This window comes from Salvelinus fontinalis, chromosome 29 (assembly GCF_029448725.1).
Source record: "Salvelinus fontinalis isolate EN_2023a chromosome 29, ASM2944872v1, whole genome shotgun sequence".
In the NCBI taxonomy this organism is placed as follows: Eukaryota; Metazoa; Chordata; class Actinopteri; order Salmoniformes; family Salmonidae; genus Salvelinus; species Salvelinus fontinalis.
Window position 1 is genome coordinate 16,731,408 of NC_074693.1, and position 20,951 is coordinate 16,752,358.

At 47.3% G+C, this 20,951-nt stretch overlaps 1 protein-coding gene across 2 annotated transcripts in view; it reads right to left on the reverse strand.

Moving 5' to 3' along the window:
- gria1a (glutamate receptor, ionotropic, AMPA 1a) overlaps nt 1-20,291 on the reverse strand; it is a 252,731-nt gene extending 232,440 nt beyond the window's left edge. For both annotated transcript variants that reach the window (XM_055888385.1, XM_055888384.1), the window contains exons 1-2: nt 19,963-20,291; nt 19,547-19,681 (exon numbers count right to left, since the gene is read on the reverse strand). In XM_055888385.1, coding sequence (XP_055744360.1) covers nt 19,547-19,681; nt 19,963-20,044 — 217 coding nt within the window. In that variant the 5' untranslated portion in view covers nt 20,045-20,291. The remainder of the gene's footprint in view (nt 1-19,546; nt 19,682-19,962) is intronic.
- Between the last annotated feature and the right edge of the window lie 660 nt (nt 20,292-20,951).

A 20,951-nucleotide genomic window follows, 5' to 3' on the forward strand; every position in this document is an offset into this window, starting at 1 on the left:
CCGAGGCATCATACTGCAGAAGAAGAGGAGTCTCTCTCTAGGCCGAGGCATCAGACTGCAGAAGAAGAGGAGAGGAGTGTCTCTCTAGAACGAGGCATCAGACTGCAGAAGAAGAGGAGAGGGGTGTCTCTCTAGGCCGAGGCATCAGACTGCAGAAGAAGAGGAGTCTCTCTCTAGGCCGAGGCATCAGACTGCAGAAGAAGAGGAGAGTCTCTCTAGGCCGAGGCATCAGACTGCAGAAGAAGAGGAGTGTCTCTCTAGGCCGAGGCATCATACTGCAGAAGAAGAGGAGTGTCTCTCTCTAGGCCGAGGCATCAGACTGCAGAAGAAGAGAGGGGTGTCTTTCTAGGCCGAGGCATCAGACTGCAGAAGAAGAGGAGAGGAGTCTCTCTAGGCCGAGGCATCAGACTGCAGAAGAATAGGAGAGGAATCTCTCTAGGCCGAGGCATCAGACTGCAGAAGAAGAGGAGAGGGGTGTCTCTCTAGGCCGAGGCATCAGACTGCAGAAGAAGAGGAGTGTCTCTCTAGGCCGAGGCATCAGACTGCAGAAGAAGAGGAGAGGAGTGTCTCTAGGCCGAGGCATCAGACTGCAGAAGAAGAGGAGAAGAGTACTCCCTCTAGGCTGAGGCATCAGACTGCAGAAGAAGAGGAGAGGGGTGTCTCTCTAGGCCGAGGCATCAGACTGCAGAAGAAGAGGAGAGGAGTGTCTCTCTAGGCCGAGGCATCAGACTGCAGAAGAAGAGGAGAGGAGTGTCTCTCTAGACCGAGGCATCAGACTGCAGAAGAAGAGGAGAGGAGTGTCTCTCTAGGCCGAGGCATCAGACTGCAGAAGAAGAGGAGAGGAGTGTCTCTCTAGGCCGAGGCATCAGACTGCAGAAGAAGACGAGAGGAGTGTCTCTAGGCCGAGGCATCAGACTGCAGAAGAAGAGGAGAGGAGTCTCTCTAGCCCGAGGCATCAGACTGCAGAAGAAGAGGAGAGGATTTTCTCTCTAGGCCGAGGCATCAGACTGCAGAAGAAGAGGAGAGGAGTCTCTCTAGGCCGAGGCATCAGACTGCAGAAGAAGAGGAGAGGAGTCTCTCTCTAGGCCGAGGCATCAGACTGCAGAAGAAGAGGAGAGGAGTCTCTCTAGGCCGAGGCATCAGACTGCAGAAGAAGAGGAGAGGAGTCTCTCTCTAGGCCGAGGCATCAGACTGCAGAAGAAGAGGAGAGGAGGCTCTCTCTAGGCCGAGGCATCAGACTGCAGAAGAAGAGGAGTCTCTCTCTAGGCCGAGGCATCAGACTGCAGAAGAAGAGGAGAGTCTCTCTAGGCCGAGGCATCAGACTGCAGAAGAAGAGGAGTGTCTCTCTAGGCCGAGGCATCAGACTGCAGAAGAAGAGGAGTGTCTCTAGGCCGAGGCATCAGACTGCAGAAGAAGAGGAGAGGAGTCTCTCTAGGCCGAGGCATCAGACTGCAGAAGAATAGGAGAGGAATCTCTCTAGGCCGAGGCATCAGACTGCAGAAGAAGAGGAGAGGGGTGTCTCTCTAGGCCGAGGCATCAGACTGCAGAAGAAGAGGAGTGTCTCTCTAGGCCGAGGCATCAGACTGCAGAAGAAGAGGAGAGGAGTGTCTCTAGGCCGAGGCATCAGACTGCAGAAGAAGAGGAGAAGAGTACTCCCTCTAGGCTGAGGCATCAGACTGCAGAAGAAGAGGAGAGGGGTGTCTCTCTAGGCCGAGGCATCAGACTGCAGAAGAAGAGGAGAGGAGTGTCTCTCTAGGCCGAGGCATCAGACTGCAGAAGAAGAGGAGAGGAGTGTCTCTAGGCCGAGGCATCAGACTGCAGAAGAAGAGGAGAGGAGTCTCTCTAGCCCGAGGCATCAGACTGCAGAAGAAGAGGAGAGGATTCTCTCTCTAGGCCGAGGCATCAGACTGCAGAAGAAGAGGAGAGGAGGCTCTCTCTAGGCCGAGGCATCAGACTGCAGAAGAAGAGGAGAGGAGGCTCTCTCTAGGCCGAGGCATCAGACTGCAGAAGAAGAGGAGAGGAGTCTCTCTCTAGGCCGAGGCATCAGACTGCAGAAGAAGAGGAGAGGAGTCTCTCTCTAGGCCGAGGCATCAGACTGCAGAAGAAGAGGAGAGGAGGCTCTCTCTAGGCCGAGGCATCAGACTGCAGAAGAAGAGGAGAGGAGTGTCTCTCTAGGCCGAGGCATCAGACTGCAGAAGAAGAGGAGAAGAGTGTCTCCCTATGCCGAGGCATCAGACTGCAGAAGAAGAGGAGGAGTGTCTCTCTAGGCCGAGGCATCAGACTGCAGAAGAAGAGGAGAGGAGTGTCTCTAGGACGAGGCATCAGACTGCAGAAGAAGAGGAGAGGGGTGTATCTCTAGGCCGAGGCATCAGACTGCAGAAGAAGAGGAGAGGGGTGTCTCTCTAGACCGAGGCATCAGACTGCAGAAGAAGAGGAGAGGGGTGTCTCTCTAGGCCGAGGCATCAGACTGCAGAAGAAGAGGAGAGGGGTGTCTCTCTAGGCCGAGGCATCAGACTGCAGAAGAAGAGGAGAGGAGTGTCTCTCTAGGCCGAGGCATCAGACTGCAGAAGAAGAGGAGAGGAGTGTCTCTAGGCCGAGGCATCAGACTGCAGAAGAAGAGGAGAGGAGTGTCTCTAGGCCGAGGCATCAGACTGCAGAAGAAGAGGAGAGGGGTGTCTCTCTAGGCCGAGGCATCAGACTGCAGAAGAAGAGGAGAGGAGTGTCTCTCTAGGCCGAGGCATCAGACTGCAGAAGAAGAGGAGAGGAGTGTCTCTAGGCCGAGGCATCAGACTGCAGAAGAGGAGAGGGGTGTCTCTCTAGGCCGAGGCATCAGACTGCAGAAGAAGAGGAGAGGGGTGTCTCTCTAGGCCGAGGCATCAGACTGCAGAAGAAGAGGAGAGGAGTGTCTCTCTAGGCCGAGGCATCAGACTGCAGAAGAGGAGAGGAGTCTCTCTAGGCCGAGGCATCAGACTGCAGAAGAAAAGGAGAGGAGTGTCTCTCTAGGCCGAGGCATCAGACTGCAGAAGAAGAGGAGAGGGGTGTCTCTCTAGGCCGAGGCATCAGACTGCAGAAGAAGAGGAGAGGAGTCTCTCTAGGCCGAGGCATCAGACTGCAGAAGAAGAGGAGGAGTGTCTCTCTAGGCCGAGGCATCAGACTGCAGAAGAAGAGGAGGAGTGTCTCTCTTGGCCGAGGCATCAGACTGTAGAAGAAGAGGAGAGGAGTGTCTCTAGCCCGAGGCATCAGACTGCAGAAGAAGAGGAGAGGGGTGTCTCTCTAGGCCGAGGCATCAGACTGCAGAAGAAGAGGAGAGGAATCTCTCTAGGCCGAGGCATCAGACTGCAGAAGAAGAAGAGAGGGGTGTCTCTCTAGGCCGAGGCATCAGACTGCAGAAGAAGAGGAGGAGTGTCTCTCTTGGCCGAGGCATCAGACTGCAGAGAGAAGAGGAGAGGAGTACTCTCTCTACATCGCCTCTCTTTGTATTGTAACCTGAGACTGTACATCTCTGCAACATTACTCCCTTTTGACTCCCAGGCTGTCCTAAAGACAGTGAACTATACACCAACATTCCTATTCCATACGTCTATGGGGTTGTTATAATCTAACCCGTGTAGTGCAATTTGGACATGGTAAATAAGGGTCCAGCACCCGGGATAACTCTAACCGGAATCCAACACCATCTCTATCCAACAGGCTCTTACTTCAGAATCAGACATCCAAACACTTGTCCATCAAAGTAAAATTTCAAAGGTTAAATGTGGCTATTCATTCCGAATGGTTAAGGTTTGGGCTAGGGTTAAAAAAAAACACGTGACCCTCTCTCCGCGTGCAAATGAATTAATACACAAATGGAAGAGTGTTCTCCCATCCTTTCATCGAGTATACTATGTATCATACCGCAGAAGAGTTTAGCAATCTGCCACACCACCTTTGAATCAGCTGTTGTTTTGTCAGAGGAGAAAAACATTCACGTTCACTCTCCTCACCGACTCCCCTCAATTAAAGCTGCAATATGTAACTTTTTGGGCGACCCGAGCAAATTCACATAGAAGTATGAGTTATGGATCTGTCATTCTCATTGACAGCAAGTCTAAGAAGTGGTAGATATATTCTATGTGCTCTATTTCTATGCTTCCCGTTCTTAAGTTTTATTTTTGCATCTTTTACTTTTGGTTTTGTACACCAGCTTCAAAGCGCTGAAAATACACTATTTTTGGTTTTGGGAAAGATATTTCACAGCGGTTTAAATTCTTTAAACAATGACTGCTTGTTTAGTCACACAAACTGAACTTAGGCAAACTATGAGAATTTTAGCAACCAAGAAATGGCGGAACGATTTCTGCATATTGCACCTTTAACGTTGACCTTTTTCAAAAGCAGGCAAGAGAGGACAAAGGACGCAGGAGGTGTGCAAATCTAATTTACTAAAGGGCTTAATGATAACAGTGCTCACCGTTGCCCCTAGTGGCAAGTTTTGGCGTTCTCTCCTTCCATCTTGCTTAGCTGGACAGACGTATAATTTCGCAGTGGATCTTGAGCGATTCCTCTGATTCCTCTGGTCTGTTATCCCAGTTATCTCCCAGCAACCCAACATTCAATCACATACAGTTCAGTACTATAGTAATAATTCCTGTGTAACTCCTGTTCTCAAACCGCCCCCAGCCGTTTCACAATGTTCTTGCAGACCTGAATTGGAGAGGTTTGAGAACCCCTCCTCTAGACTAGGCTATAGTAAGGTAGTACTAATTACTGTTGGTCCTCTAGACCAGGCTATAGTACTGTAGTAGTAATTCCTGTTGGTCCTCTAGGTCAGGCTATAGTACTTTAGTACTAATTCCTGTTGGTCCTCTAGACCAGGCTATAGAACTGTAGTAGTAATTGGGGCGTCGCTAGAGGCTCCGGACTGAAGGGCGTCGCTGGAGGCTCCGGACTAGAGGGCGACGCTGGAGGCTCCGGACTAGAGGGCGTCGCTTGAGGCTCCGGACTAGAGGGCGTCGCTGGAGGCTCCGGACTAGAGGGCGTCGCTGGAGGCTCCGGACTAGAGGGCGTCGCTGGAGGCTCCGGACTAGAGGGCGTCGCTGGAGGCTCCGGACTAGAGGGCAACGCTGGAGGCTCCGGACTAGTGGGCGTCGCTTGAGTCTCCGGACTAGAGGGCGTCGCTGGAAGCTCCGGACTAGAGGGCGTCGCTGGAGGCTCCGGACTAGAGGGCGTCGCTTGATGCTCCGGACTGAAGGGCGTCGCTGGAGGCCTCGTGCCATAACTCCTCACTGGAGGCTTCGTGCCATGGATCATCACTGGAGGCTTCGTGCCATGGACCATCACTGGAGACTCGCCAGAGTCGCCCTCCTGTCCGGAGCTGCCAGAGTCGCCCTCCTGTCCGGAGCTGTCAGAGTCGCCCTCCTGTCCGGAGCTGCCAGAGTCGCCCTCCTGTCCGGAGCTGCCAGAGTCGCCCTCCTGTCCGGAGCTGCCAGAGTCGCCCTCCTGTCCGGAACTGCCAGAGTCGCCCTCCTGTCCGGAGCTGCCAGAGTCGCCCTCCTGTCCGGAGCTGCCAGAGTCGCCCACCTGTCCGGAGCTGCCAGAGTCGCCCACCTGTCCGGAGCTGCCAGAGTCGCCCTCCTGTCCGGAGCTGCCAGAGTCGCCCTCCTGTCCGGAGCTGCCAGAGTCGCCCTCCTGTCTGGGGCCCGCTGCTAGGGTCCCCAGTCCGGGGTCAGTGGCGAGGGTCCCCGCTCTAGAGGCGCCACCTAAGTGGGCCAAGCCAGAGGTGGAGCGGGGTTTATGTCCCGCACCAGAGCCGCCACCGCGGTGAAATGCCCACCCAGACCCTCCCCTATAGGTTCAGGTTTTGCGGCTGGAGTCCACACCGTTTGGGGGGGGTACTGTCACGCCCTGACCTTAGTTCCTTGTTTATGTCTCTATTTTGGTTTGGTCAGGGCATGTGTTTGGGTGGGCATTCTATGTCTTGTGGTTTATGTTGTTCTATGTTTTGTATTTCTAGGTGTTTGGCCTGGTGTGGTTCTCAATCAGAGGCAGCTGTCTATCGTTGTCTCTGATTGAGAACCATACTTAAGTAGCATCATTCCCACCTGTGCTTGGTGGGTAGTTGTTTTCTGTTTTGTGTATTGCACCTTGCAGAACTGTTCGTTTGTCGTTTTGTTGTTTTGGTTCAAGTGTTCGTATTTGTTAAAAGTATTATGAATACTTACCACGCTGCACCTTGGTCCTCTTCTCCTTCTCCCGACGACGTTCGTTACATCGCCAGGTAACCAACGTTAAAGCAACACCTCACCAACATATTCATTCAGCACCACACTGGAGTTATAACTTAATGCCTGCAGGAGATTTGACACGAAATCAGGTATTTATGCCTCCGCTCCATCCCTATTCTAAAGCCAGTCAATAGCAGATTAATAGCAGACTAATACTCTCTGATTGGCTCAAGGTTCCACTGCAGTTATATTTAATCATGGAAACATATAGAGAGACAGTCAAGCTACAATAATGTCTTTCTCCTGTTGAGTCATCGACAGCGTGCACACACACACTGTCGATGACTCAACAGGAGAAAGACATTATCGTTCCCTGAACGTCAACCATTTTCCTTCTACACCATCTATCCTGTTCTGTCTGTTCTCTCACCTTTACCAGTCCACCCAACCCCCAACCGTTACATCCCCTACTGCCGTTACATCCCCTACTGCCGTTACATCCCCTACTGCCGTTACATCCCCTACTGCCGTTACATCCCCTACTGCCGTTACATCCCCTACCGCCGTTACATCCCCTACCGCCGTTACATCCCCTACCGCCGTTACATCCCCTACCGCCGTTACATCCCCTACCGCCGTTACATCCCCTACTGCCGTTACATCCCCTACTGCCGTTACATCCCCTACTGGCGTTACATCCCCTACCGCCGTTACATCCCCTACCGCCGTTACATCCCCTACCGCCGTTACATCCCCTACCGTCGTTACATCCCCTACCGCCGTTACATCCCCTACTGCCGTTACATCCCCTACTGGCGTTACATCCCCTACTGCCCTACTCTGTTTAAACCGAACAGTTGGTGGGGAGGGGGGATGCGGGGGATGAAGCGTGAGGTTAGGGGGAGGCAGGGGGAGGGCTGGAGGAAGTGGGTGGTCATATAGTCTACGTCCCAAATGGCACCCCATTCCCTATATAGGCCCTATGAGTCCTGGTCAAAAGTAGTGCACTAAATAGGGCATAGGGTGTCATTTGGAGTGCAAAGCATGCAGGCCTCAGCCGCACTGATGAGTACCTCCCTCATCCGGAGGAGCTCCATTCATCCACAGACACAAGGAGCCATTCAGCCTCCAACTGCCTCTGACCGTCATAGCCCGCAACTTCCCAGGCTTATTCACACACATACATACATACATACATACATACATACATACATACATACATACAGATGCACGCACAGACACATGCACGCAAGCACACACACACATAGACACACCCAGACGCACCCACACACAGACAGTCAGATGCACAAATGCACACACGCACACACACACACACACACACACACACACACACACACACACACACACACACACACACACACACACACACACACACACACACAGACAGACACAGACACACAGACACCCGGACACACACACACACACACGCACACACACACACAGACACGGATTAACTTTCATTCATACACACACTAAGCAGATCATCATGAAGTCCAGATACCAAAATGTAATGTAATGTTAACCTTTTCCACATCCTCTTGAAGCCCATTCTGAAACAAAGAGAGAAATGGTGTCCCTGTCTTTTCTGTTATACGTACATCACGTCTGTTTGTGCCTGTTATTTACATGTTAGTCATTTAACAGACACTCGACTTACAGGAGCAATTAGAGTTAAGTGCTCAAGGGTGCGTCAACAGATCTTTCACCAAGCCAGCTCGGGGATTGGAACCACCGACCTTTCAGTTACCGGCGCAACGCTCTAACCGATAGGCTACCTGATGCGTGTTACATGGAAGCCTGGCTGTCTCAGCTGACAGGATCTGATCTGTCCCTTCGTGTTCGGGACGGAGAGGAGCGGGATCACTGTTCACTCACCACAATCTGGCGATGTGTTGTCATCACAGCGGCTGCCAATACCCAGCTCAGCTCAAGGGTTGTTCAGTACAAGGTTTAGAAATTACAAGTGGCCTTGTCTCAGACCTGCAGTAGTGTTTTTTTAGGGGGTAGATCAGATAGATAGTGGCTTCTATCAATGGAATTGTCTGCATCATATCCAATCCCCCGTATATATTTTGGTAAATATATATATTTATTTTTTTCCTTCTTTATTATTTTCCCCTAGCCCCATCACCCCTCCCCTAATTGGAGTAAACGAATGGACAACAACCTTTAGGCTTCTACTTCCAGCTTATACATTGCCATATACTGTATTTTTGAACTGTGCTGTAATGTTTCACAAAAGTCCTGAACCTTTCTATTCTCATAGTTTCCACAGTTTGTAAATGAAACCTAAAATGTTTTGCTAAGAGTATTATTACATTATTGATCGATTGACTATGCCTTTTCAAATCACCCAGCAGTGCTATCTGCAGAGTTAGTTCCAGGTAAATGTTGTAATTCTGCCGCCATTCCTGAACCTTGCGACCAAAAACAAGCTACGTATGGGCAGTACCAAAACAAGTGATCTAATGATTTCGTCTCTTTGCAGCAAAATCTACAGAGCTGGGATGGTTGTATCCCCCATATACAGTGCCTATTAAAAGTATTCAGACCCCTTGACTTTTTTCACATTTTGTTACGTTTTTGCCTTATTCTAAAATTACTTATCTACACACAACACCTCATAATGACGAAGCAAAAATGTATAAAAAATATATAATTTACTGAAATATATAATTTACTGAAATATCACATTTACATAAGTATTCAGACCTTTTACTCAGTACTTTGTTGAAGCATCTTTGGCATCTTTGGGTATGAGACTACAAGCTTGGCACACCTGTATTTCGGGAGTTTCTCCCATTCTTCTCTGTAGATCCTGTCAAGCTCTGTCAAGTTGGATGGAAAGAGTTGCTGCACAGCTATTTTCAGGTCTCTCCAGAGATGTTTGATCGGGTTCAAGTCCAGGCTCTGGCTGCGTCACTCAAGGACATTCGGAGACTTGTCCCGAAGCTACTCCTGTGTTGTCTTGGCTGTGTGCTTAGAGTCATTGTCCTGTTGGAAGGTGAACCTTCGCCCCAAGTCTGAGGTCCTGAGCGCTCTGGAGCAGGTTTCCATCAAGGATCTCTCTGTACTTTGCTCTGTTCATCTTTGCCCTCGATTCTGACTAGTCTCCCAGTCCCTGCCGCTGAAAAACATTCCCACAGCATAATGCTGCCATCACCATGCTTCACCGTAGGGATGGTGCCAGGTTTCCTCCAGACGTGAGATTTGGCATTCAGGCCAAAGAGTTCAATCTTGGTTTCATCAGACCAGAGAATCTTGTTTCTCATGGTCTGAGAGTCTTTAGGTGCCTTTTGGCAAACTCCAAGCGGGCTGTCATGTGCCTTTTACAGAATAGTGGCTTCCGTCTGGCCACTCTACCATAAAGGCCTGACTGGTGGAGTGCTGCAGAGATGGTTGTCCATTTGGAAGGTTCTCCCATTTCCACAGAGGAACTCTAGAGTTCTGTCAGAGTGACCATCAGGTTATTGGTCACCTCCCTGACAAAGGCCCTTCTTCCCCGATTGCTAAGCCCGGCCCGAGTCTGGTGATTCCAAACTTCTTCCATTTAAGAATGGTGGAGGCCACTGTGGTTTTGGGGACCTTCAATGCTGCAGAATCTTTTTGGTACCCTTCCGCAGATCTGTGCTTCGACACAATCCTGTCTCTGAGCTTTACGGACAATTCCTTTGACCTCATGGCTTGGTTTTTGCTCTGACATGCACTGTCAACTGTGGGACCTTATATAGACAGGTGTGTGCCTTTCCAAATCATGTACAATCAATTTAATTTATGACAGGTGGACTCCAATCAAGTTGTAGAAACATCTCAAGGATGACAAATGGAAAAAGAATGCACCTGAGCAGAGGTTCTGAATACTTACGTAAATAAGGTATTTCTGTTTTATTTGCAAAAAATTCTAAAAACCTGTTTTCGCTTTGTCATTATGGGGTATTGTGTGTAGATTGCTGAAGATTTTTATTTATTTAATACATTTTAGAATAAGGCTGTAACGTAAGAAACTGAAAAAGTCAAGAGGTCTGAATACTTTTCGAAGGCACTGTATATAACATTCTAATGGTTGCAAGAATTTGATATAATAATTGAAACTGAAAAACTACGTTTTGAATCCGACATCGTTTTGTGTATCAGTGCCATGGAATCGGTACATCGACAATCTCTTCCCAACTATTGTGCCACCTGTATGGCACAGCTGTCAATGTTTGGTCCTTAATAAATGAAACTGGTACAGTTTTTTATTCATCACAATTTTCTTTAACCAATTTTGGTCTTTAATGCCGACAGACCAGTTCCTTACCTTCTCCCCTTTCCACTTGCCATTTTTGCTGTAATGCTGAAATTAGTTGGCTATATTTTGAATAGAGCAGATATTTCCATATTGTAACATGTGCGCTGGGAGTCGGGAAGCAAGTTCAGGGAGTGAATCATTTAATAAATAAATGAAAACATAACGCAAACCCAGAAACACGAACAACGCCGTGACATGAAACTGAAACAGAAACAATGACGCCTGGGGAAGGAACCAAAAGGAGTGACATATATGGGGAAGGTAATCAGGGAAGTGATGGAGTCCAGGTGAGTCTAATGACGCACAGGTGCGCATAACGATGGTGACAGGTGTGCGTAATAATCAGCAGCCTGGTGACCTAGAGGCCGGAGAGGGAGCGCACGTGACACATATATTTACGTTAGCTGCATGTGTTACATAACCACCAGTCCTATTTATGATATAATTTACAAAGATTATACAATTTTTAAACATTTTATATTTTCACATTAATATATTTGAGTTGAACCATAATATTTCCTGTAATATTTGTAACTTTTTGGGGCTTGTTTTAAAAATAGCGAGATTTTGGAGATTATTTCATTTTCAAATAACCAAAAGTGAGAGGCTGTAATCTGAATAAAGAGAAAAAGGCCATTCTTGAGAACCCGTTTGGATTTAAGAATAGTTTTTGTATGACTGAAGCCTTTAGTGAGAGGTCTAATACTTTAATATTGAATAATTTCTGCCCTCTGAATTCATATTCATTATAAAACTAGGCCCATTTAATTTTGTCTGGCTTGCCATTCCAAATAAAATTGAATATATTTTGCTCATATAATTTAAAAAACAAGCCGTTAGGTGTAGGAAGAGCCATAAGAAAATAGGATATGACTAAAGAGTTAAATCAGGGTGATTTTTACACAAATAGACGGTTATTTCCTTTTCCATGCTAGCAAGATCTTATCTATTTTTGCTAACTTAAATGTATTTTAGTGAGATAAACTGCATGCTTTCCTGATGAGTCGTAGTGGGAGGACCACACAACATGTCATCGTGTGACTCCAAGTTTACTTTGATATTATGGTTATATGAATATTTGCACATAAAAGCGTTTACACCGACATTTCTCTCATAATTAATTTTAACGACACAGAAAGATCCCACCTTGTCTAGCGTATTTTGCTTTGTCGACATTTGGAACGTTTTCATCAGGCCTGTCATGACATTTGTTATCCAACATGTACTTTACTTGCATAAAACGGTTGAATGGAAACCTGGTTTGTGACACAGATCTGATGGGACGAAATGTGACACATAAAAAATCATTGGGGCATAAATGAAAGGGAGCATCAATATGTCACATTTCTGGCTCTAGTTTGAATAGGAATTCCTCATGAAAGTTCCTTTTGTGTTAGCCTAGGGAAAATATAGTCCCCTAATCTCCAGCTGTGTCAGCTATGATGTAGGCTACATTAAAGGTTAGTGAGCCGTTATGACAGGTGTAATTGACATTCCTGCATAATATTGTTGTGTAATGGTTACAATTACTGTTCTGATAAACATGCTGATTCTCCCCCCTCATGCCGGACATGTTTAACTATTCTTGTGGGGACCAGAAGTGGGATGGGAGACCAGATGCTGCTGGAAGTGGTGTTGGAGGGCCAATAGGAGGCACCCTTTCCTCTGCTCTAAAAAAAATATCCCAATGCCCCAGGGCAGAGATTGGGGACATTGCCCTGTGTAGGGTGCTGTGTCTTTTGGATTGGACATTAAACGGGTGTCCTGACTCTCTGTGATCACTAAAGAGCCCAATGCACTTATCGTAAGAGTAGGGGTGTTAACCCCCGGTGTCCTGGCTAAATTCCCAATCTGGCCCTCAAACCATCACGGTCACCTAATCATCCCCAGCTTACTATTGGCTCTTTCCTCCCCCTCCTCTCCCCTGTAACTATTCCCCAGGTCCTTGCTGTAAATGAGAATGTGTTCTCAGTCAACTTACCTGGTAATATAAGGGTTAAATAAAATAAATACAAAAATAAAAATTACAGTCCTGTTGCATTAGATAGCATGTGTTACAGTCCTATTGCATTAGATAGGATGTGTTACAGTCCTATTGCATTAGATATCATGTGTTACAGTCCTATTGCATTAGCTATCATGTGTTACAGTCCTATTGCATTAGATAGCATGTGTTACAGTCCTATTGCATTAGATATCATGTGTTACAGTCCTATTGCATTAGATATCATGTGTTACAGTCCTATTGCATTAGATAGGATGTGTTACAGTCCTATTGCATTAGATATCATGTGTTACAGTCGTATTGCATTAGATATCATGTTTTACAGTCCTATTGCATTAGATATTACATTTATATTACATTTAAGTCATTTAGCAGACGCTCTTATCCAGAGCGACTTACAAGTACATACATTCATATATATATATATTTTTTTTTGTACTGGCCCCCCGTGGGAAGATATCATATCATGTGTTACAGTCCTATTGCATTAAATATCATGTGTTACAGTCCTATTGCATTATATATCATGTGTTACAGTCCTATTGCATTAGATATTGTCACGATCGTGTGGCGGATTAACGGACCAAAATGCAGCACTTGGAAAATAAGCCATCTTCTTTTATTATAACAACACGAAGATGAACACGAACAAAACACTTTAACAAAACAACAAAACGACCGTGAAGCTACAAACGTTGTGCACAAACATAACAGGCTACAAACGTTCTTACATAGACAATTACCCACAACCAATGAGAGCCTATGGCTACCCTAAATAAGGCTCCCAATCAGAGACAACCGAAATCAGCTGTCTCTAATTGGGAACTCATTCAGGTAACCATAGACTCTCCTAGATAACTAACCAACATAGACAACGCTAGACATATACACTCAACACAAAACCATCTACTACACCCATTAACCCCTTTACCAAATAAACACCCAAAACCAACAAAACATAAACATTACCCATGTCACACCCTGACCTAACTAAAATAATAAAGAAAACAAAGAATAATAAGGCCAGGGCGTGACATAACCCCCCCCTTGAGGCGCGAACTCCGGGCGCACCATACACAGTCTAGGGGAGGGTCTGGGTGGGCTCCCCTCCACGGTGGCGGCTCCGGCTCTGGTCGTAGTCCCCACGTCACCACAGTACCTAACCACCTCCTAGGCTTCCTCCAAACGACCCCCCTCCACATTAACCCCATTGCATTAAGGGGGAGTTCCGGACTAAGGGACAGCTCCGGACTAAGGACCAGTACCAGGGTAAGGGGCAGTACCAGGGTCAGGGGCAGTACCAGGATAAGGGGCAGTACCAGGGTAAGGGGCAGCACCAGGGTAAGGGGCAGCACCAGGGTAAGGGGCAGCACCAGGGTAAGGGGCAGCTCCAGGGTAAGGGGCAGCTCCGGACTGAGGAATGGCAGCTCCGGACTGAGGGACTGCAGCTCCGGACTGAGGGACTGCAGCTCCGGACTGAGGGACGGCCCATGGCTGGCTGACAGATCTGGCTGCTCATGGCTGGCTAACGGATCTGGCTGCTCATGGCTGGCTGACGGATCTGGCTGCTCATGGCTGGCTGACGGATCTGGCTGCTCATGGCTGGCTGACGGATCTGGCTGCTCATGGCTGGCTGACGGATCTGGCTGCTCATGGCTAGCTGACGGATCTGGCTGCTCATGGCTAGCTGACGGATCTGGCTGCTCATGGCTAGCTGACGGATCTGGCTGCTCATGGCTAGCTGACGGATCTGGCTGCTCATGGCTAGCTGACGGATCTGGCTGCTCATGGCTAGCTGACGGATCTGGCTGCTCATGGCTAGCTGACGGATCTGGCTGCTCATGGCTAGCTGACGGATCTGGCTGCTCATGGCTAGCTGACGGATCTGGCTGCTCATGGCTAGCTGACGGATCTGGCTGCTCATGGCTAGCTGACGGATCTGGCTGCTCATGGCTGGCTGACTGATCTGGCTGCTCCTGTCTGGTTGGCGGCTCTGGCATATCCTGTCTGGTTGGCGGCTCTGGCAGATCCTGTCTGGTTGGCGGCTCTGGCAGATCCTGTCTGACGGACGGCTCTAGCGGCTCCTGTCTGGCTGGCGGCTCTAGCGGCTCCTGTCTGGCGGACGGCTCAGTGGGCTCATGGCAGACGGGCGGCTTTGCAGGCTCATGGCAGACGGGCGGCTTTGCAGGCTCATTGCAGACGGATGGCTCAGATGGCGCTGGGGAGACGGATGGCTCAGATGGCGCTGGGGAGACGGATGGCTCAGATGGCGCTGGGGAGACGAGCAGTTCAGTCAACGCTGTGCAGACGGCAGACTCCTGCCGGCTGAGGCGCACTGTAGGCCTGGTGCGTGGTGCCGGGACTGGTGGCACCGGGCTGGAGACACGCATCTCAGGGCTAGTGCGGGGAGCAGCAACAGGACGCACAGGACTCTGGGGACACACAGGAGGCTTGGTGCGTGGTTTAGACACTGGTGGTAAAGGGCTGGAGACACGCACCATATAACTAGTGCGTGGAGGAGGCACTGGTGGTACTGGGTTGGGGCGGGGAGGTGGCGCCGGAAATACCGGACCGTGCAGGCGTACTGGCTCCCTTGAACGCCGAGCCTGCCCAACCTTACCTGGTTCTATGCTCCCCGTCGCCTGACCAGTGCGGGGAGGTGGAATAACCCGCACCGGCCTATGTAGGCGAACCGGGGACACCATGCGTAAGGCTGGTGCCATGTACGCCGGCCCGAGGAGACGCACTGGTGACCAGATGCGTTGGGCCGGCTTCATGACATATGGCTCAACGCTCAGTCTAGCCCGGCCGATACGTGGAGCTGCAATGTACCGAACCGGGCTATGCACGCGTACAGGAGACACCGTGCGCTCTACTGCGTAACACGGTGTCTGCCCGTACTCTCGCTCTCCACGGTAAGTACAGGGAGTAGGCGCAGGTTTCCTACCTGACTTCGCCACACTCCCTTTAAGGCCCCCCCCAAGAAATTTTTGGGTTGTACTCACGGGCTTCCAGCCTTGTCTCCGTGCTGCCTCCTCATATCGCCTCCTCTCGGCTTTCGCTGCCTCCAGCTCTTCACGAGGGAGGCGATATTCTCCAGGTTGATCCCACGGCCCCTTACCATCCAGTATCTCCTCCCATGTCCAGAAATCCTTTGTGGGTAGGCCCTGTTGCCGCCTTCCATGCCGCTTGGTCCTATGGTGGGTAATTCTGTCACGATCGTGTGGCGGATTAACGGACCAAAATGCAGCACTTGGAAAATAAGCCATCTTCTTTTATTATAACAACACGAAGATGAACACGAACAAAACACTTTAACAAAACAACAAAACGACCGTGAAGCTACAAACGTTGTGCACAAACATAACAGGCTACAAACGTTCTTACATAGACAATTACCCACAACCAATGAGAGCCTATGGCTACCCTAAATAAGGCTCCCAATCAGAGACAACCGAAATCAGCTGTCTCTAATTGGGAACTCATTCAGGTAACCATAGACTCTCCTAGATAACTAACCAACATAGACAACGCTAGACATATACACTCAACACAAAACCATCTACTACACCCATTAACCCCTTTACCAAATAAACACCCAAAACCAACAAAACATAAACATTACCCATGTCACACCCTGACCTAACTAAAATAATAAAGAAAACAAAGAATAATAAGGCCAGGGCGTGACAGATATCATGTGTTACAGTCCTATTGCATTAGATATCATGTGTTACAGTCCTATTGCATTGGATATCATGTGTTACAGTCCTATTACATTAGATATCATGTGTTACAGTCCTATTGCATTAGATAGGATGTGTTACAGTCCTATAGCATTAGATATCATGTGTTACAGTCCTATTGCATTAGATACCATGTGTTACAGTCCTATTGCATTAGATAGCATGTGTTACAGTCCTATTGCATTAGATATCATGTGTTACAGTCCTATTGCATTATATATCATGTGTTACAGTCCTATTGCATTAGATACCATGTGTTACAGTCCTATTGCATTAGATAGCATGTGTTACAGTCCTATTGCATTAGATATCATGTGTTACAGTCCTATTGCATTATATATCATGTGTTACAGTCCTATTGCATTAGGTATCATGTGTTACAGTCATATTGCATTAGATATCATGTGTTACAGTCCTATTGCATTAGATATCATGTGTTACAGTCCTATTGCATTAGATATCATGTGTTACAGTCCTATTGCATTAGATATCATATGTTACAGTCCTATTGCATTAGATATCATGTGTTACAGTCCTATTGCATTAGATATCATGTGTTACAGTCCTATTGCATTAGATATCATGTGTTACAGTCCTATTGCATTAGATATCATGTTTTACAGTCCTATTGCATTAGATATCATGTGTTAGAGTCCTATTGCATTAGATAGCATGTGTTACAGTCCTATTGCATTAGATAGGATGTGTTACAGTCCTATTGCATTAGATATCATGTGTTACAGTCCTATTGCATTAGATATCATGTGTTACAGTCCTATTGCATTAGATATCATGTGTTACAGTCCTATTGCATTAGATATCATGTGTTACAGTCCTATTGCATTAGATATCATGTGTTACAGTCCTATTGCATTAGATATCATGTGTTACAGTCCTATTGCATTAGATATCATGTGTTACAGTCCTATTGCATTAGATATCATCTGACTTAAATACATCCACTGTTTCCTTTTTTTCTGATTTCCTTTTCGTTAATTTTCTTTCAAAACGGAACTCCGTGTCTTCAGAGCCGAGGCAGAGATCAGAGGAAAAGCATGACAAGTATGTGAAACAGAATAAAAACTGCCTTTAAATTCAAGTCTTGTCTCAGAGTAGGAAAAAGAACACAGAAACAACACGGTTATCAATGTCTGAAGACTCTGCCAGTGAAATTGAATGTCGCACTTCAAGCAGTCCTGAGGAGACTAGTGTGGAAAGAGAGAGTTGTCAGGGAGGAGAATCTATTGTGTGTGTTTCATCTGGAGCCAGCACCCAGCTGCATAGGCCCGATGCACAGTGTCCAACATGGAGCACCTGGGACATGGCCTACCTTTAGATGTAACAACTTAAATAAATAAAACCTCAAGGGCACCTTGGTGTTTAAAATCCCAAAAGTGAAGGTTGGAACACACAAAAATACACATACATAAATCCAGAAATTAAGTTATTTTTCATTTTATAATGTTTTTTTCTTGCTTTTCAGCAGACGGGCGAATGATTGGGCTACCATATCTCCTTGGTCTCTAAAACATGTTACAAAACCGTTTCCGTGTCTGTATCTGTTAAGGGAAGGTGATTGTGACAGTGCTGCTAAAACGATTACACATGATTTGATTTGGGCATCATCAGAGCAGACAGGCTGTGCAATGATGATTCGGTGGTTGATGTACTTACACGAGAGTAACTGAGCTGCGACCACCATTGATGACCGGTGACCACCATTGATCCACAGTGCTTTACAATAAACTATAAATCCTCTTTCCTACGTGCCTGAGTGTCACCTTACACGCCCGCCCCCATGTAAGTGAGCTCATCCATGAAGATAATGATGTCTAAGGGTGAACAAATTGAATGTCTACTATGTAATATTTCTCCTACAGTGTTCCAGTAATTAGAGCCCTATTTTAGACGTGTTCCTGAAACGCACAGAGCCTACCTTATGAAGTTGAGTGAGTCACGGCGGTTGGAGCCATTTGAGTGGTATGGTGTTGTAGGCTAGGCTACTGTAATGAGAACGCTAACCTGAGTAGCTGGTGCCAGCTGAAGCTAAACGAATACAAATCCATCTGTAATTATGAACAGGGCTTTGTGGGAACAGGTTTCTCCTGAATGTTGGTGGGAAAGGGGAGTTGCTTGATCAGCGCTGTCACAGATCATATTTCAATGTTGGCTTGTGTAGGCTAAATGGGGGAAGGGTGTCAAAACAAAATCAATATTTTAATTATAAAGTATATAACCACTTTGTTCCATGTGGTTAAATTGTCTGTAGCCTACATGGATACTACTGATATGGGTAGATTTGTCAGAAAAATGTGTTCATTGCACTGAGGTCTCTCTCTTGCTCACACACGCACACACACTGCCTCTTACGAGTCACACACACACACACTGCCTCTTATAAGATAGAGAGTCACACACGCCCACACACACACAGCTTCTTACAAGAGAGTCAAACACACCCACAGCCTCTTACAAGCTAGTCAAACACACCCACAGCCTCTTACAAGCGAGTCAAACACACCCACAGCCTCTTACAAGATAGTCACACACGCACACACACCCTGCTTTTTTGGAGTCAAACAATCACACACACCTTGCTTCTTAGGAGAGAGTCAAACAAGCACACACACCCAGCTTCTTAGGAGAGAGTCAAACAAGCACACACACCCAGCTTCTTAGGAGAGAGTCAAACAAGCACACACACCCAGCTTCTTATGAGAGAGTCAAACACGCACACACACCCAGCTTCTTAGGAGAGAGTCAAACAATCACACACACCTTGCTTCTTAGGAGAGAGTCACACAAGCACACACACCCAGCTTCTTAGGAGAGTCACACAAGCACACACACACAGCTTCTTAGGAGAGTCACACAAGTACACACAGCCTCTTACACGAGAGAGTCAAAGACTGCACACACACAGCCTCTTACGAGTCACACACGCAAACACACACACAGCTTATGAGAGAGCGTCACACACAGCCTCTTATGAGAGAGAGAGCGATGCAGATGGATACAAAAAATCACACATTATCGGACTATCTTTACAGTGACAGAATAACCAGCTGTAATTGTATATATCATAACTACATATATCAATGCCAGACACCTCTACGTAGCACAGACTAATAATTTCTGGACAAGCGTTGGCCAGTGGTCTCATTGAGCGGGAGGACAACAGATTGATCGTATGAATAAATAACCCATGAGGTAAACTAAGAAATAACGGGGAGGGATGGGTGGAATGGGGAGAACAGAGACCCTGGGAAAAAAGACTTACAGGCATATGTCATGGAGAAGCTGTTGCCTATCTTGACCATATCCACCTGCGGCAACAGTTTGGGGATTTCCTGGTGGTGCGAGAGCGCGAACCGAAACACGTCATATTCGTGAGATTCGGTTGGGAATAGTCCCCCTGTGAAAGATACAGAATCAATGGATATTTATAAAACGTCCATCTGCAAACAAAACGCAAACACAGAACAGATCAATATTTCCGGACTCTTTTAGCAGCAAAATATAATAATAATAATAATATAATACAACTTTATAGCCTCCGAAAAGGCATATTCACTAACTTGCCATTGTCCATACAAGTAGGCTATGCCAAGAAATCAAATGTGTACACTAAACAAATAAATAAAAACATACAATAGTTCTGCCAGGCTTCATTTTACGCGCGGGTTTTGCACCTACCTATATTGATGTTACTTGGAAAACTTGAACCCAAGCACATCCCCAGAAAACTGGTGTACAGGAGGGTGAAGCTTCGCTGCATATTTCCTTTTGCATTGGCGAAGAAAAAATAGGCAAAATCCAAGCATAGGTCTTTCCTTGGTGGGTTAGTGTATACCTCCTCTTCCCCACTCCTTTCCTACCAGTCACAGATGCTCTTACAACAACATAGATCCAATGTCGAGAGGGAACGTGCAACTGCAGTCACTATCTTCTCTCCTCTCCTCCCGCTCTTTCTCTCGCGCGCTGCTGACGCCCGCGTGTCCTCGGCTGCAATGATATGGAACCGTGACTTCAGCTCGAGCCCCTGCCTACCGAATGCACCCACCATCCTCTCAGGAGACGCGCACGAGGAGGGTCTCGTGGCCGCTCTGTTTTTATTTTGTTTTATACACTTGGAATTGGATTCAAACAGTCATAACTGCTATGGTTCCTTGGTTCTTCTAGTGTTTAATTAGTCTACAACGTTTTCTTACATCTGAATTTGGCATCATTCTACATTCTAATATACTCAAATGCATCTATGGGGGGAATGTTACGCAGTGGTCTAAGACACTGCATCTCAGTGCTAATGCATCTCAGTGCTAAAGGCGTCACTACAGACCCTGGTTCGATTCCTAGTTAAATGAAGGTTAAATAAAAATAAATAAATAACCTTTACGTAATTGCACTGTTTATGCATTGGCACATACCTCTAAAAACCCATTTATGCTTGAACCGAAAATGTGGTTGTAGGCGCCAAATGGATGGTGTGATGTACTTGTGGAGCCTCTGTAGGCATGCAGGGGCCAAATTGAGCTCTGTTCTGCATCACTGTGCACCTCTCAAATGTTGTAACATTGTGGAGGGCTCCATACAGCGCCGCATTGACATGATTGGTTGACTGGTGGGTGATGGCGGGAGGTCCTGTATAAACACAAGCTCACTTCCTTCTAAACGAATCATGTTCT